General features: G+C 38.8%; 1 protein-coding gene across 2 annotated transcripts in view; it reads left to right on the top strand.

The window, feature by feature from the left end:
• Positions 1–2262: 2262 nt before the first annotated feature.
• The window catches only part of LOC131794111 (elongator complex protein 2), a 31966-nt gene continuing 18436 nt past the window's right edge, over positions 2263–15792 (top strand). For both annotated transcript variants that reach the window (XM_066164946.1, XM_059111627.2), the window contains exons 1-22: positions 2263–2565; positions 2672–2768; positions 3070–3149; positions 3542–3701; positions 4294–4377; positions 5320–5384; positions 5690–5756; positions 6467–6628; positions 6793–6888; positions 7392–7495; positions 8251–8379; positions 8654–8710; positions 9869–9967; positions 10637–10741; positions 11396–11473; positions 11945–12014; positions 12833–12940; positions 13141–13198; positions 13523–13595; positions 14106–14292; positions 14778–14896; positions 15360–15478. In XM_066164946.1, coding sequence (XP_066021043.1) covers positions 2398–2565; positions 2672–2768; positions 3070–3149; positions 3542–3701; positions 4294–4377; positions 5320–5384; positions 5690–5756; positions 6467–6628; positions 6793–6888; positions 7392–7495; positions 8251–8379; positions 8654–8710; positions 9869–9967; positions 10637–10741; positions 11396–11473; positions 11945–12014; positions 12833–12940; positions 13141–13198; positions 13523–13595; positions 14106–14292; positions 14778–14896; positions 15360–15478 — 2285 coding nt within the window. In that variant the 5' untranslated portion in view covers positions 2263–2397. The remainder of the gene's footprint in view (positions 2566–2671; positions 2769–3069; positions 3150–3541; positions 3702–4293; positions 4378–5319; positions 5385–5689; positions 5757–6466; positions 6629–6792; positions 6889–7391; positions 7496–8250; positions 8380–8653; positions 8711–9868; positions 9968–10636; positions 10742–11395; positions 11474–11944; positions 12015–12832; positions 12941–13140; positions 13199–13522; positions 13596–14105; positions 14293–14777; positions 14897–15359; positions 15479–15792) is intronic.

The raw sequence follows: 15792 nt of genomic DNA, 5'->3' as shown, positions 1-15792 counted from the left end.
AAACGAATTTAATTTTATTTAACATTGGTTTAATGGTTTAAATAGCTACTTAAGGTACAGAAGGTGCTTGCAAGCACGTGTTTGAATAATTAGATATTTCATTGATTCCCAGTAAAGATATTTGTCGCGAATTTAGCATTAACATTGAAAACACCGCAAAGTCGGGTACTTTAAGAAACTGAATACTATATGACTGCCTCTAAATCCAAAATTACAGGTTACCATTTCTCACAAAATTTGAAAAGCTGTTTTATATTCCTGACCATAAAAACTTAGGCTGGTACGATTCGGTTTGTTACAATGTTTAAGTTATAAAACGTTTTGTTCTATCCGTTTTTAAATGATATCAACAATAAAACGTGACGAATTAACGTTAAAATAGAATTAGAAGTAATTGTTCATATTGGTAACAATTTATCTCGTTTCTGCTCAACTGGTTGGCGAAATAAGGGAAATTTTTCATTGACAAGTCTTCCAACTCTGATATTTTTCTCGCCTGTGGCAACACATCTTGCCTTCCGCTTATAAGAGAGAGCTTATATTCTTTGTAATGATTAATTCCGGATTATGTAGGTAAGATAACTTTTATTTTATTTTTATGAAATGGGATAAACTTTTCGCAGTTCAGCGGTAAAATTAAATGGAACCTCGCCTTCAAAAGGGAAAGACTTGCGGTTATAGCCAAAGCTTTTCTTTTTTTTTATCTTAATCTGTTTTCCCATTGTTAGGGCAACTATCAGCTTTTCGATCAACTTTACTTATTCTCCTATCAAACATCCATCTTCTTAGCAAAAATCCTAACTTATCGCAGGGGACACTCTCCTGGAGTGAAGATTAGATTATGGATGGAATTTAAGCTGTGTGGAACGAGCAAAAAGTCCAACGTTCTACATTGCCAAGAAAAAAACAGTTAGCTCGTAGACAATTTATGATTAAATTAGCTGAGTTTTCTTCATCATGCAAGCTCCCGCCAGAGGTATTTAGGGCATGGCTGTTTGTTCTAGTTTTTACCCAACTCTTATAATTTTGAAAAGAAGACCAATCTTTCAATACAATCTAGCGGTTCTTTATGTGAGCACAGCAAAGAGTTACGCAGCAAAACCATGCAGAAACGTTTTGTATATGCCTATGGTGTAAATTTGATATACTTGCTAAAGAACATTTTGGATCAAAATTTTTGAACCGGCGTAAATTTAAAGATACCGATATGAACAGTTCGGCCCTACATGCAGCATCAACGCTTGATAGCGCGTCATTTAACAACACCTAAGAATTCTTCCAGTCCGGGAAAACTGTTTGGAAAAATTAACGAAAAGAATCTCTTTATCCATTTTAATTATTTATACTTCTCGTACCATTTGTTAGCGAGACATTACGACGCCTTTCATTACCGATAACATAACGCCCACTTGTTTAAAAATAGCGTGGAAGCACTTAGCTTTTTTTTCTCAGGCTTAAAATTCTACCAGCTGCAGTTGTGAGAATTGTTTCGTTATGTTTCGTTACCGTGTGTCAATCTCTGCCGTGCACATATGCTCAATGCCCCTCATAACTACTCCCTTCATTCACTGCTCATTCATGGCACCATGAAAACGTTAACAACGTTTGCCATTTCGTATCTTCTCTTTCTGTCTGCCAATGCACACCATCAGAAAAAAAAAACCACAACGATCAAGAAATGTTCAACAAAGGCTATTGTAATACAATAATACTTGTGCTGAGATGTTTAGGAAGTATTATGATACGTATATTATATTGTACTCGACTCGCGAGACATTTGTACTCTGCTTAGTGCAGTTTGATAAAAAAGTATAATGCTGTCACCCGTTTTCTCTGGTTCTCTTGGTTTCTCATTGATATGTTAATTTCAATGTAAAACCAAAACAGTAGTATTGAAAGTATAATTGTGCTTGATTTAAATTTCAGTCCCTTTTGAATCAAAGCAGATGTGGTTTGTTTGACGGGGCGACATTGGTGTATATGGACCCATGATGGACCAATGATATCGCTCCAGCCCTAAACACATGCCTAAAGTCATGGCTAAGGAAAGGGAGGATGCACTTCAGAGTAGAAAAACAAGCAAACGAGCAAAAACAGTTAATAAGCAAGTTTGGATATTTTAGTAATTGCGTAAGATTTTTTTATAATCAACATGAATTTCTAAAATTTTTACGTTAAACCATATAAACTTAAATTCTGAGCTGTCGGCTCTGCTCCTGTCCTGATTGTGCTCGACAACTTTTGAGCAACTTTTGGCGTTTGGAGCAACTCTGCGGTTCTAGCAGCCTCGAGTATTACCAAGATGCCTTGCCCCCAGGCTCCAACGACTGAAGTGTATCCTGAGTGGAGATGAGTGCAGTGGATCAGCGGATTTGCATCTAAGATTACAAAACCGTCATGGCGGACGAAAGTAACGAAGACAACAGAAATATGATTTCTTGTTGCAAATGTTCTTTGGAATACGTCAGTGTTGCATGTAACAGGACTCCCTTGTGTGTGGACTGGGGAAGGAATGGCTGGCTGGCTTATGGTGCTTGTTATTCTATAGCCTTGTATCGCCCAAAGGTAGAGTTGTAGACTCATTACACATCGAAATTTTTATTTTCCACGTGCATCCACGGGTTTGGTGATTTATGCTTCGGTGAATAATTGTTTTATTTGAATTATATAGACAGCTAAATCTGGTTCATTCGGGAGAGTGGAACATATTTTGAATGGACATAAAGACAGGGTGAATTGTGTGCGGTGGATACCTAGGCCGGGGTTCGGTGAGTTTACTGACAAAACGCCAGAATATTTCTTCTCAATCCCACTAATTTAAGGAGCGACCAATAACTAAAATCTTCTTACATTTATTAATACATCATTAAGTACAAAGGTAGTGAGAAAAAGAAAATATCAAAAATGGAGTATTGTATGATTTCTCACTTAATAAAAATCACCTGAGCTGGAAATTACAAAAAATATATGGCCAACAGCAAGTGCAATAATTGGCGTGGATGATGAGGTCTTAGAAATGAAAAATTTTGTTGCTGTACTTATTTCTATTTTACTTTCATTTTATTACAGAGGAGGAGGATGAATTAGTTTCAGGCTCCACTGATAAATCAGTGATTGTCTGGCAAAAGAATGCCGATCAAGATTACACAGTAAGCTTTTGATCAAAGTGTTATTATTTTTTTCTTGTAATGGTGGAGTTCAGAAGTCACAGAATGGACATTTCTGAGATTTTGTTCACACAGTTTATACTGGACATATTCATATTGTGGTACAAATGATTTATCATGATTAGCTCTTTACACCCCAACATCAGTATGCATAGTCTCCATACTATTCTCTATAAATTTCCTAAGTTGCTGACAAGGAGAGTTTATTTGACAATTGATAGCTTCTGTAGTTGCTGATCATTTCCTTCATTCTCATGACCTTCATGTTTGATTCAGGGGTGATGTTGTAAGAAGAAACTAGAGATCAGTCACTCTTTGGAGTTGAAGGGTTTTAATTTAGTGCTAACACTAAGGGACTCATTTTATGCTTGCAGTGGAAAGTTTCGTCTGTTCTTGAGGGTCATCAGGGAGCTGTGAATGCTGTGGCTGCTGTTATTCTTCCTGTGTCTGATAATTCAAGAGCTACAAGAACTATTATAGTTTCTGCTTCTGCAGATTCATCAGTGAGGATATGGGAGCGTAAACAAACAGAGGGTACAATCTGACGTTGTACATGACCATATGCATACATTGTAAATGTCAAGGATTTGATAAAGATGTAGAGAATCAGGAGCTTAGCGTAAGCTATAGAAGGGGGTAGTTAATGTTCCATACAATTATTGCAATATGCAAGGATGCACTGCTGCCTGTTAAGCACAGGTTGTAGAGTGCCAGACTGTTGTGGGGTTAGGTCAAAGATCTGAGGCCCAGACCTGATAAGGATATGAAAAGCAGGCCTTGTCTCCTGCATCTTCTCTGTAAAGGTTAGTGGGGAACGTTTGAGAACCCATGCACTCGCACCCATGCTTAAGTAGCAGGGAATGTAGCTCCTGGTGTTTTGGTCTGATATTGATATTGTTTAGACAGGCCCCAGTTTAAACTACTCTAAAGCTGATCTGGGATAGCCTGTCTAAATATTGCAAATGCACTGTAGGTAAATAAAATAAATAAATCACTACAGGAAGAGGGGAAGGGCAAAAAAGTGGGAGGGTTAGTACGTTAAGATCAATGTCTGATATGATTAATGGAATGTACAAGGATTAACAAAGGATCATCATGATAAGTATCATAAATTCTAACCTTTCAGGAAACTTCACATGTCTACAGACTGTATCATATGGGAATGGTTTCATTTTAGCCGTGGCAATTTCTTTGCTTCCTGGAACATCAGGTTATTTCTCTAGGTTACATATTCAATGAATGTTGATAAGTATTCCTTGAACTGAGTTGATTTTGTAAATTGGCCACCATCAAGAGTTTCAAAGCTGATATTTCAAGTGTTAGCCCTTCATCAGAGCAAAAGAGGAAAGGCTAACACCTGAAATGTCAGCTTTCAAACTCTTGACGGTGGCCAATTTAAGTTATCAACTCAGTGGATAATACTAAATTACCTTGGTGTACTCTCCTACCAATGCAACACCTTACCCCCTTTATTCATGTATGAATGAATCATTTTCAACATTTGGATGTCATACTGATACAGTGCAATTCATTTATGATTGTACCACTCATGTGTTGCAAAAATGGTAAGAAATTTTATCAGCTGCAGATGTTAACTTTAACAGGTAATTAAGTTTTAACAGCCTAGTTGAAAATGTAAATTAGCCACCGTATAGAGTTTGAAGGCTGATGTTTCGAGAATTATCCCTTTGTCAGAGCAATGAGCTAACAAATGAAGGGCTAACATTTGAAATGCCAGCCTTTAAACTCTTTACAGTGGCTAAATAACGTTTTCAACTCAGTTTTCAACACTAAATTATCTGTTATACTCTCCCACAGACACAGCACCACAGTTTCTTTAGAATCTTACCCCCTTTATTCATTTGATGCTAACTATAGTTGGTGAGTTTTACAGAAATCGCGGCAATTTCAATCAGGAAAACTGAAAGTAGCCCCTTAACTCCCAAGATCCAATTAGAAATTCCCCCCAATTACTCCCATACTTTTCCTTGTATCGTAGATGGGAGAATTTGATCTTATTCCAAAATAATACCCTCAAGCTGATGAGCTTGTCTGTTTTCATAACGTGTTTACAAGATGAACATTTGAAATCAATAAAAGTTAAGAGTTACTCACTTGTGGAATGGAAGATGATAATTTTTGTTCCCTTTAGTTCCTGTAATCGCGTGTGGTGGAGAAGATTGCAAAGTGCACTTGTTTACAGAGAAGGACAACAAGGTATGTAAGCCTCAAATTTCCCCAGAATTATTCTTTGGGCACAGTCTGGGAAGATTATCAAAAATTATAAATCTTGACACATGTTTAAAGTGAGTGTTATTTGAAATGGTTTTTTTAAGATTGCCTTACCTGCGTGTATACCCATTTATTTTTATTTTTAGCTATACAACAAAAGTAAACATAACTTTCCCCCCTGTAAATCTATAATCTTGCTGAAAACAATTAAATGTACATTCCATAGCTAGTAGCAGAGTGAATAATTTGTAGATATTTCTTGCATTTTTTTTCTCATTTAATACTTGTAGTTTATGAAAGTACAAAGTTTATTGGGCCATGAGGATTGGATCAGAGGCACAAACTTTGCATTAGAAGGTTTGTTACTTCATTTCCTTTTTACTAAATGTTTAGAATCCTATGATTACAATACTCACATTCTACTGATAATTTTATTGCTTGATTTCCTTTTTGGAATTCCCTGCATGTAAGTTTATTTTTATCGTAAATGGTTTGAATGCGGGAGAAGCATTTGATGGTGTAAATACTTCCCATTCAATCTTTAGATTTCTAGGTAGACTACATTATACAATAATACGAATTACACTTTAAAATTCTCTGAGAGCCTTAGCGATCTTCGCTAAACACGTATGTCCAAGAAAACCTTATCTTCGTCGAGCACTTCGCGTTCAACCGTCAGCCTTAAAAAGGATAATTGACACGTAACATAAGTATTCCAGAAGACACGATATATTTCTAATACTCACGCGCAGCTAAATTCTTCAATAGCACATGCACCAACGTGGCACCCTTCAAAAGTAAAGCTAAGCGCAAATGATATAATAGACACGACAGATGGTGTACATGTAGTCTGATTGTTCAACATGGCTAGCAAAGACAACCTTATCGGAAAGTCACCATCAACTTATAGTAACTGATAGTAATTTCCGCCAAGGTTGTCCAAACATTAGTCACTAATACTGTTAATAGTCTTTCCCAGGTACACTCCGACTAGTTTTGTTTTGTCAGTAATATGGTTATTAAACATTCTAACTTTAACCTTCTAGCCTTTTGTTTTTACTTCACAGATGGTGGAGATCTTCTTCTTGTCAGTTGTTCACAGGATAGCTTCATCAGGATCTGGAGAATTTCACTTTCACTGAAATATCCAGAGTCTAATTCTGACATCTTACAAGATGAATTTAAAGAACTGAAACTAACTTCCAATGTTTTTAGTGTAATTAACGAAGGTACTGAGACATTTTTATTTCCTTTGCAAAACTGTTGTTCTCTGAAGTAAAACAATTCAGCCATCAAACGTTAATTGTACATAACGCTATTTTGACATTGCCATTCAATATTAAAACCAAACCTTGTATTTAAAGGAACACTTTTTATGTTTTTATTTTTTAAGGATCATCAAAAGACTTTTCAGTTGTGCTGGAGTCAGTCCTGACTGGACACGAAGGTTGGATATACGGGGTTCATTGGCACCCTGCAATTAGGAGAGGTGAGCAAGTTTTTTTCCCCTCTGGAAGTAAACAGTGTTTAAGCACGCCCTGTGCCTGATTTTGTTGACGCAAGTCTACAGTCTTTTTTCATTCTGGTTAAATGGTGAAAACTAAACTTCTTTCTTTATTTATGGATCAAACTCATAATGTTTCATGTTTCTTACTTTATCTCCACGTTGAACGCTTTCAATACGCTGATCCAAGTAATATACAGAATACACGCACGCTACGAAGAGGAGGGGTCTTTTTGCGCGTTTCTGTGCTTTCTCGCGCGTTTTCTCGCTCACAGGGTTTTCATGAGCAGCGGTCTCACGGGTAGATCTATCCGCTTGTATTTCGTTTGTATCCTGCTTGCAGCCTTCAGGCAGACGTCATTGTACTTCAAACATACATTTAATTCTCTTCAAGTTAGGTGACTTGTAAGACCAGCAAAAGAACATAACTTAGAATTGACCTGAAAATGCTCCAACCTTCATCTTTACCTTTATCTTTAATTTCACAGGGGATGGATCGTTCACTCAGCCCATGTCATTACTATCAGCCTCTATGGATAAAACATTAATTGTTTGGGCACCTGACAAAGAATCTGGTGTTTGGTTGGAAAAGGTAAAGTGCGTACTTGCGCTAAGTGTCCCATGCAGCCGGAGCTTATCCCAATTTCTTTCGCATGAAGCGACTAGGAATATTACTTTCCCCCCCCCCCTCCACTCCCGCCAATCGGATGATGTCAGTCCTTCTCAAGTGCTAATACCCCTTCCCCCAGTCAGCATTTCATTAGGCTTCCCTGAAAATTCTCCGATACCAATTTATAAACTTTTGTAGAGAGAGCGTTTATGAGCGTGAGTTGTTGTGCCCAAGAACACAACATAGAGACCCGGCCAGGACTCGAACTCACTCGGCGTACAGTCCACCACGCCTACCTTCATTATAAAAAAAGGAAAGAAAAAAACGACAACAATAACAACAGAATGGAACGAAGTAAATGAAAGAAAACAAAAAATGAAAAAAAGTTGTTCGCTTCTTCGAGCGTCTGCGGGCAGTTGAAGCACTTAGTTGATTGTCAACTTGATTGGTTCCTAACCCATGACACAGACCAGTAAACTGTAAGTTGATCATAACAACTTGGACTGTAAAGTTTGTCAGAAATTATCAGTCATAATACCCCACCCCCTCCCTTCTCCCTCGTTTTGACCATCCCTCACTACAAATTTCTTCCTCTCTACAGCGATCTGCTGCTGTAAAAATCGAAGATGGTAGCTATCATTAATTTTCACCAAGAAAAGACGAGACTTGTTGGCCAATATTAAGCGTGCTATGAATGCTAACTAACCAAAAACTTTGTTTCAAAATCTGTTGTTTAGGTTCGTGTTGGAGAAGTTGGAGGAACAACTCTTGGTTTCTATGGGGCTGTTTTCAGTCCAGATGGCCAATCTATCCTTGGGCATGGATATCTCGGAGCATTTCATCTGTGGAACAATGTTGCCTATGAGGTAGAAGTGTATGATTGTACAGTTTTGGTATTCAGTGAAAATATCTCATGAAGTTGGGGAGTACAGAGCAGCTTCACAAAGACCGATTACCGGCAAAAATCGCCGGCAAGTCTACCATCTTCAGTTGGCTTTGTAGCTCAGTTCAATCAGTATCTGAGAGGCACAGGTTCGGATCCCGTCGAAGCCTGCCTTTTTTTCGCCAGTCTCCTTTTCTTCAGTCTACCTGCGAGAATCATTATTTGCTTTACTATCTTTTATTTTCATTAATTTACAGTGCGAGAAAAGATGGGAGCCTGGTGTAACAGTTGGTGGACACTTTGGTCCTGTGCAGGTGAGCGAATAATGAAGATGACAAGAAACAACCATAATTTGGCCACTGTTTGTCAGTATATTACTATTTGCGACGTCTACTTTTTTTTTCACTTTTGAGCGCAAGTTCTTCCATGATACATCTAAAATTGAAAACTAAGTGGTACATAGACTATTAATATAATAATAATAATAAGAATAATAATTATAATGAAGGATTTTAATAGCACCTTTTCATTCAGCTCATGGCACTTTACAACACTTTGCCGGGGACTTTAGTCAGACAGCATTGAGGAGTTTAGATTTTTTTTTTTTGAAGCTCAACAACATGAGCTAATCAGACTATTCTTCTATTTATTGCCCTGATTATCTGTTACTTTGGTCTATGAGCTTTGGAAAACCATTCTTTCATCACTAGTTTCAGTATAGGCCGGTTCCTGGCGGTCTACCGCCGCCCTAAAGACGGTTTAACCATCGACAACCGCTGATGGAAAAAGATATGGAAAGCCATGTTTGATAAATTTATACAGTGCTTTTGCAATTTACTGCAAGGGAATTCGTTTTGTTCTTATAGTTTTGCAATGTCTGTTTGTAAAGGTTATCATTGATGGACTTGGTGCTTAGTCCCGGTTTTCGGAGTGCTTTAGTAAACGACGCGATAGAAGCGGCAGAACGTAAAAAAAAAAAAAAAACAGAGGCTTGAATCGGGCTGAAAAAAAGAGGGGGTTTCGGTCGGGTCACGTAATCCGGCCCAAGCCTCCCTCGATTTTTCACCCAGCCGCTACTGTTGTGCCGTCTACTATCGTACTCTGTTTTCTGTATTAAACGCCTGCAACAGGTTCGGTTTAATATCTGTTTAACTAGTGTGAGACGAAGAGAAATCTGAGTCGTCCCTGAGGATTTGAATGATAGCGAGATCAAATTTCAATGTTGGATGCTGGACCAACTGTGATAAGAGAACTTGCAAGCAAGCTACAAATAGACGATATTTTATTTTAGGTTTATATGTGAAAAGTGTCCTACTTCCTGCCAAGCATCCTGTGTGGAGAGTGACAAAGATGTTTAATTTTTAGCTCGGTTGTCGAGTAAATAAAGTTGTGATTCATTTGTCATGAGCTGGAAACAACGAAACCTTCCTTCGTGTTGCTAACTAACTCGAAACATTCCTTATCTATTACAGGACATTGATTGGGATCCAATCGATGGGCAGTTTCTTGTGAGCGTCAGCAGTGATCAGACAACAAGATTACATGCTCCTTGGAGAGGAGAAGAATTTCAAGTAAGTTCGAGTCGTTGGTGTGTTTATTGATCAGTGGTGTAGTAAGTTTATAATGATTTTATATGGTAAGCCGAATTATACATGCATTTTGATCTATTCGTAATTATGATCGATTGGAGAACAGATGTATGGAGATGTCACCATTAACTTGTTTATTGTTTTTTTATCTGCTATATAAAACAAGTGGATTACATATTTCCGTGCGTCTGTACAGTTATAGGTCACAGAAGACGTCAAAATTTGATAAAAACATCAGTGACACACTCGGCTGTGCTTCGTGAGCCACTTACTTGTATTTGACGTCTTCTGTCAGCTATTCCTCTACAGATGCACGGAAACACGGAATCTATTTGTTAAGTAAATACACTTTGGAAACTTTTGCTGATCTTACGAATGTAATCCAGTCGATGTGGGGGATGTTTATCCCCGTTTACAAAACTTTAAGATATGCCAAGTGCGTTGGAAAAAAACACACAAAGTAAAACAAAAAGATTGAAATAATATAAATTCGATTTCTATTCTATTCTATTGTTCGTTCCTAATTTCATCAGGAACATTCCTAGTCACTTTACGCAGAAGAAATCTGGGCTGGCTCCGGGAGTGTGAGCTTTTGGGGTCGTTTTATCCATGCCTTATTTATATATATATGTTTTTTTTTTCTTTTTCCAGAGGCCTGTTTGGTGCGAAATAGCCCGTCCACAAGTACATGGATATGACATGCAATGTCTGAGCATGCTTAGTAGATACAAAATGGCGTCTGGAGCTGACGAAAAGGTAAAGGTGTTCAAAACTTCCTCCCTCCCCTCCAGGGTCTTTTCTCTTTCCGATGGAGAGGCTCTCGTAAGATGGGTGAGGGTTTAAAGTACAATTCTCTTTTTTTCCCTTCCTTTTCTGCGTTTTGACGGTGAAGCATCCCAAGAGAACATCATTTTGATTTTTTTCCAAAATGGACTCAATTGTCCGAACTTGGACGGAATCGCATGAAAACAGCTGAAAGTGTTCTTAAAGGGTAATCAGACGGATGCGAGTGTTGAAATTCGGACGGAATGTTGTGAGACGGACCCAAGTGTTCAAAATTGGACGGACACGTTCGAAAATGCATAGAAGTGACCGGAAACAGACATGAGAGTCTGTCAATGGACGGAGGTGTTCGGAAAACAGACGTAAGTGTCCTATAATGGACGCAACCGTTCCACAATGGGCATACGTGCAAATGTCTGGAATCTGAGGGGACTGTCCGAAAACATGTTAAAGTTTGCAGAAGCAGAGGAAGACAAAATGGGCAATAAAAACCAGGAAGGAAAAAGAGTGCCTTAGCATGGAAATATTAAAAATGGTTTTAACTGTCGAACTTGAAAAAATTAGGTCACGTATGTTTTTTAGGGTGCTCAACGTTTTGGGAAAAAACCAGATCTTCTCTCATTGCAGGTGTTAAGGATATTCAGCGCTCCCCGCCAATTTATGGAGACGTTTCAAAAACTATGTAAATTGGAGGAAAATGAAGAGGTATTCATATTTAGGTTGATAGTGTATAAAAGTGCAGTTTGAGATTTGGGAGTTCAAAACACAGTCTTTGATCTATTTTCGTTGCATGTTTTCGATACATATTGCCTCGCTGCTGAAATCAAAAGAAACCTACGCCTTACTTTGGAGTTGACATACACACGACACTTTAACCAGGACTGTAAGAGTTTTTAAGAAATTTAAAAGCTACCTCAATTTTAGGTATAGACAATATCAAATCGATTATTTAATTTATGTTCTACTCTGTGTGGAAGAAGGTATTGTATGGTAGAAGGGGTGGGGTGGATGGGAGGAACAATGACAGTTATTTTGTCACGCATGCGTTATGAGAGTTTCAAACGTTACATGCGACCTCGCATCCAAGTGTCAGTTGGAATGTAACGCAACGCTTTTTGAAGCCGTACAAATGGCGAGAAATCACATATGGGTAATACAAGATTCATTTTCCTTTAGATGCATGATAGTTTACCCGTCGGAGCTAGTGTTCCGGCTCTTGGACTCTCAAACAAGGCGGTATTTGAAGGTTAGAGACTGTATGTTAGAACTTTTTTTTTTCAGTTTAATCTACGGCTTATTTATTAGTACACGTGCAAAGAAAACGCCTATGACTTGTGACTGAACTGCAACGGCTCTCTGGACCCTTTCGCTCCTAGGAGTGACCAGGAAGGAGGAGGTTCGAGAGCACTGAATTTGAAATCCGGAAGGGATGGAGGCCAGTTCAAATCCTCCATCCATCAGTGGATATCCAATTTTTCTTTCTTAATAGTCCTGATCTCAACTCTTCTGTTACACTTGATAAATAGCCAACACTTTGGTCCTCCTTTGTCAAATTTTTTTATCTTGAAACTGTTTCCCACAGTCGCACAGCAGCGCTTAAAACTTTAGCAGTTGAATGAACGTGTTGATTTGTTTTTATTATTACTATTACTATTATTATTATTATTATTATAGTTGTTATTATATTATTATTATTATTATTATTATTATTATTATTATTATTATTGTTATTTCACTTGTAATAAGGTATATTTTGTTTTGGAATTAAGGCTAGAATTTAAGATTTGAAATGAGGGAGAGTTAATTTTGTCTTTCATAGAGTTGAATCTTCTTAACCCTTTAGACCTTAAAGTGGCCAACATCTAATTTCCCCTTACAGTTACACTACTGAATCATTTATTAAGATCACGAGGATAAAGGAAATGATCGCCTATCTAAGAGGCTCTGATTGTCAAACAAATTCTCCTTGTCAGTCACAAAGGAAGTGAAAAGAGAAAATTGTGGAGAATATGGACACTGATGTTAGGATGTAAAGGGTTAAACACTGAATTCTTTATTGATCAGGTGACATGGACAGCCTGAGAAGGGACCTTGAAGACCCAGCGAGGCCCATGAAGTCGTCAGCGTTTGCGAGTGAGGAGCCGGCTCCATTTACCCCGATATTATTGAAAGGTTCGTCCCTGTGATGCTTTCCTTTTTTATTTCTTAGCAAACTGTTCTCGTCAATGGCTTTTTTCTTATCTCTTGCAAGGCTAACACAAAGCTAATTACAAATCCCTTAATTTGCAAAGTGCTTTTACAGTTGCCCTGGCATAGACTGAAAGGTTGAAGATTTACCTTTTGTGTTTTCTTGACTTTCCTATTATTTTCAGAACCTCCCACCGAAGATATCTTACACCAGAACACGCTATGGCCTGAAGTACAGAAACTGTGAGTACAAAGTTTTTTCTTTTCTCCTTTTCATCCAATGCACGTCCTTTAAATACGCCGCAGATCATTTATTAGAATAAACTTGCTGCTATTTTGCAGACGACTATAAAGATGTTTTTGTTTTGTTTAGTTGACTTTGTTTCGTAAACAAAACAAAAAAACAAGAAAATATTCCGCCCGGCTCAATCGTAAAGTAGACTTTGAGGGAAACTTTAAAAGTACCTTTCGATTGACTGCTTGGCAATAGGTTCTTTGTCCAAATATTTTTTTACATTCATCCTTCTAATCTAATCAGCTTTGTATTCCTCTTTTTCTCTCCCCCAGATATGGTCACGGATACGAGGTTTTCTGTGTGGCTTCAAGTCCTGATGGGACATTACTCGCTTCTGCTTGCAAGGTTTTAACATGACTTTCTTACCTTGTTCCTTTACCAGTGATGTCATAGCGTGACTTGACCTTGTGGGCGGGGTGAGGTGTGTCGATGGGGGGGGGAGGTGTTATAGCGAAGTGTTTTTGACACAGAGCAACCTTTAATAGGGTGTCTAAAGTAATCCGGGATTGCATTAGTTTTTGCCTTAGTTGTGATTTTCCCCGAAAACTCGCACCACTCTCCTAACTAATCAGATCCAAAACTAAAACCAATCACGACTTGGTTGCCCGCATCTTCCCGCGCTTTAGGCAGTTCTTTGAGTTGTCTGTGACTCCTTATTTTCTTCGTTCCGATCGGTCACTTGATAATTTTGGTTTGGGACCCACAAAACACATCGAAATGCGTACGAATATCTCTTAATTCTCGTACAGGCGAATCGGGGATCGTGTTTCCTAAGCAGGAGACGATTATAATAAGCAGTTCTGTACGTTGATGTGGTTTTTCTGTAACATGTTCTCATTCTTGTTGTCTTTGTAGGCTTCTAAACCAGAACACGCTGCATTAATATTATGGGATACCAGCACGTGGAGACAGATCTGCTCGTTACCCTCTCACGCACTCACTGTAACACAAATAGCCTTTGATCACAGTGGCCAGCGGCTTCTGTCTGTGTCACGTGATCGTTGTTGGTCTGTTTTCAAGAGAAAAGCAAACGACGAGAAAGGTGAGACTTAACTGAGGTCTAAGCGATCACAACAGCCAATCATAACAAAGTTCAACAGTACAAGGAACCAATGAGAGCTTAAGATTTGCCTGTAACTAAGCGCGGGAAGAAGGAACAAGGTAGTTTCCCGTACATTCTGCTGAACTCAGACAAGTCGTTTAGGTTTATTTTTATATTTTACTCAGGAACCGGTTATCTCCGGGGGAGACGGGTGATGTGACGATAAGGTTTACCGGCCCCTTCCCCCCCTCCTCTTAGGCTCTGCAGAATTGTGATGTTCCCCTTCCTCACTGCCAGTCAAGTTTCTCTGGGCCCCACCCTCCCCCCTTAATACTCTGTTAGTGACAACTGATCCCCCTTTCGTTCTCCCTGAAAACCATATGATTCCTCCCTCTCCGATATCCTCCGAATCCCCCCACTCCCCGGACAATAAGTGATGAGTGTTCCGTTATTTGCTTATTTCATTTTTTTTGTGGATGCTACAGGTCAGCTCTTCAGTCTTGTTGCTCGAAGCGACAAAAAGAATCAACACGCAAGGATTATTTGGTCATGTGCTTGGAGTGAAGATGACAAATACTTTGCCACAGCTTCAAGGGATAAAAAGGTCAGCGTTCCCCTTCGTGAGAATTTTTTTTTTTAAGTCAATAGCATACAAGTTTTACATTTCGTGTTTGCGCTTAAAGAGAGCTTGCGATCCGAATAATCTACGTGAACTAAATCCATTCCGATCAGTGTCAGTATCTGAGAAACTGCGCACCTGCCCCTCCCATAGTCCAACACAAACCCAAACTTGTTATTAGTTCACTGTTGTTAGATAAGGAGAGGGGTAGGTGTGCAGTTGGTTAGACACTGACATTGAACCATCCATGCTGTGCAAGGTAATTCATTTACCTTTCCTTATCCTCGCATGTATACGAGCCCGTTGACGCACGAGAAAAAGCAGCGGTATTGGCCATTTGACGCAAGGCGCGCGAAATTCACAAATTTGGCCCCCGTGTGAAATATCCTGATAACGGCCCTGATTTCATGGTGATTCGACCATCACTTTCTATCTATTTTCCTGGCAGGTCATATTATGGGGTAACACGGACATTGCTAGCGACAACTGGCAAGCGGCTTCCAGTCCTGTAGATATCGGTGAAGCTGCCACCGCCGTAGATATTGCGCCATGGGTCAATAATGGAAGGTAAGATATCTTCGAAATTGTAAATAGGAAACTGTGACTCTTTACACTACTTTTGCCCCGTGAGAAAGTTTTGTTGTCACGCTTGATGGAGACTGGAAACTGTGCACCAAGACTAAGAGTGCTACTTAAGAACTTTCGAATTTCATTGACGCTTAAACGCTTTGCGGGCCCCACCTCACAGGTTAATTTGTTGTTTTAAAATATTAAAACGAAAACAAAATCAAAACTAAACAGGACCTACAGTGACCATCTCGCTATGATTGATATTTAACAAGAAGACTATGATGAAGAATTTTATTTTCCTTGGCCGTTTA

Source organism: Pocillopora verrucosa, chromosome 1 (assembly GCF_036669915.1).
Source record: "Pocillopora verrucosa isolate sample1 chromosome 1, ASM3666991v2, whole genome shotgun sequence".
Taxonomy (NCBI): domain Eukaryota; kingdom Metazoa; phylum Cnidaria; class Anthozoa; order Scleractinia; family Pocilloporidae; genus Pocillopora; species Pocillopora verrucosa.
The sequence above is the reverse complement of the archived record's forward strand: the minus strand, read 5'-3'. Positions and strand labels throughout refer to the sequence as shown.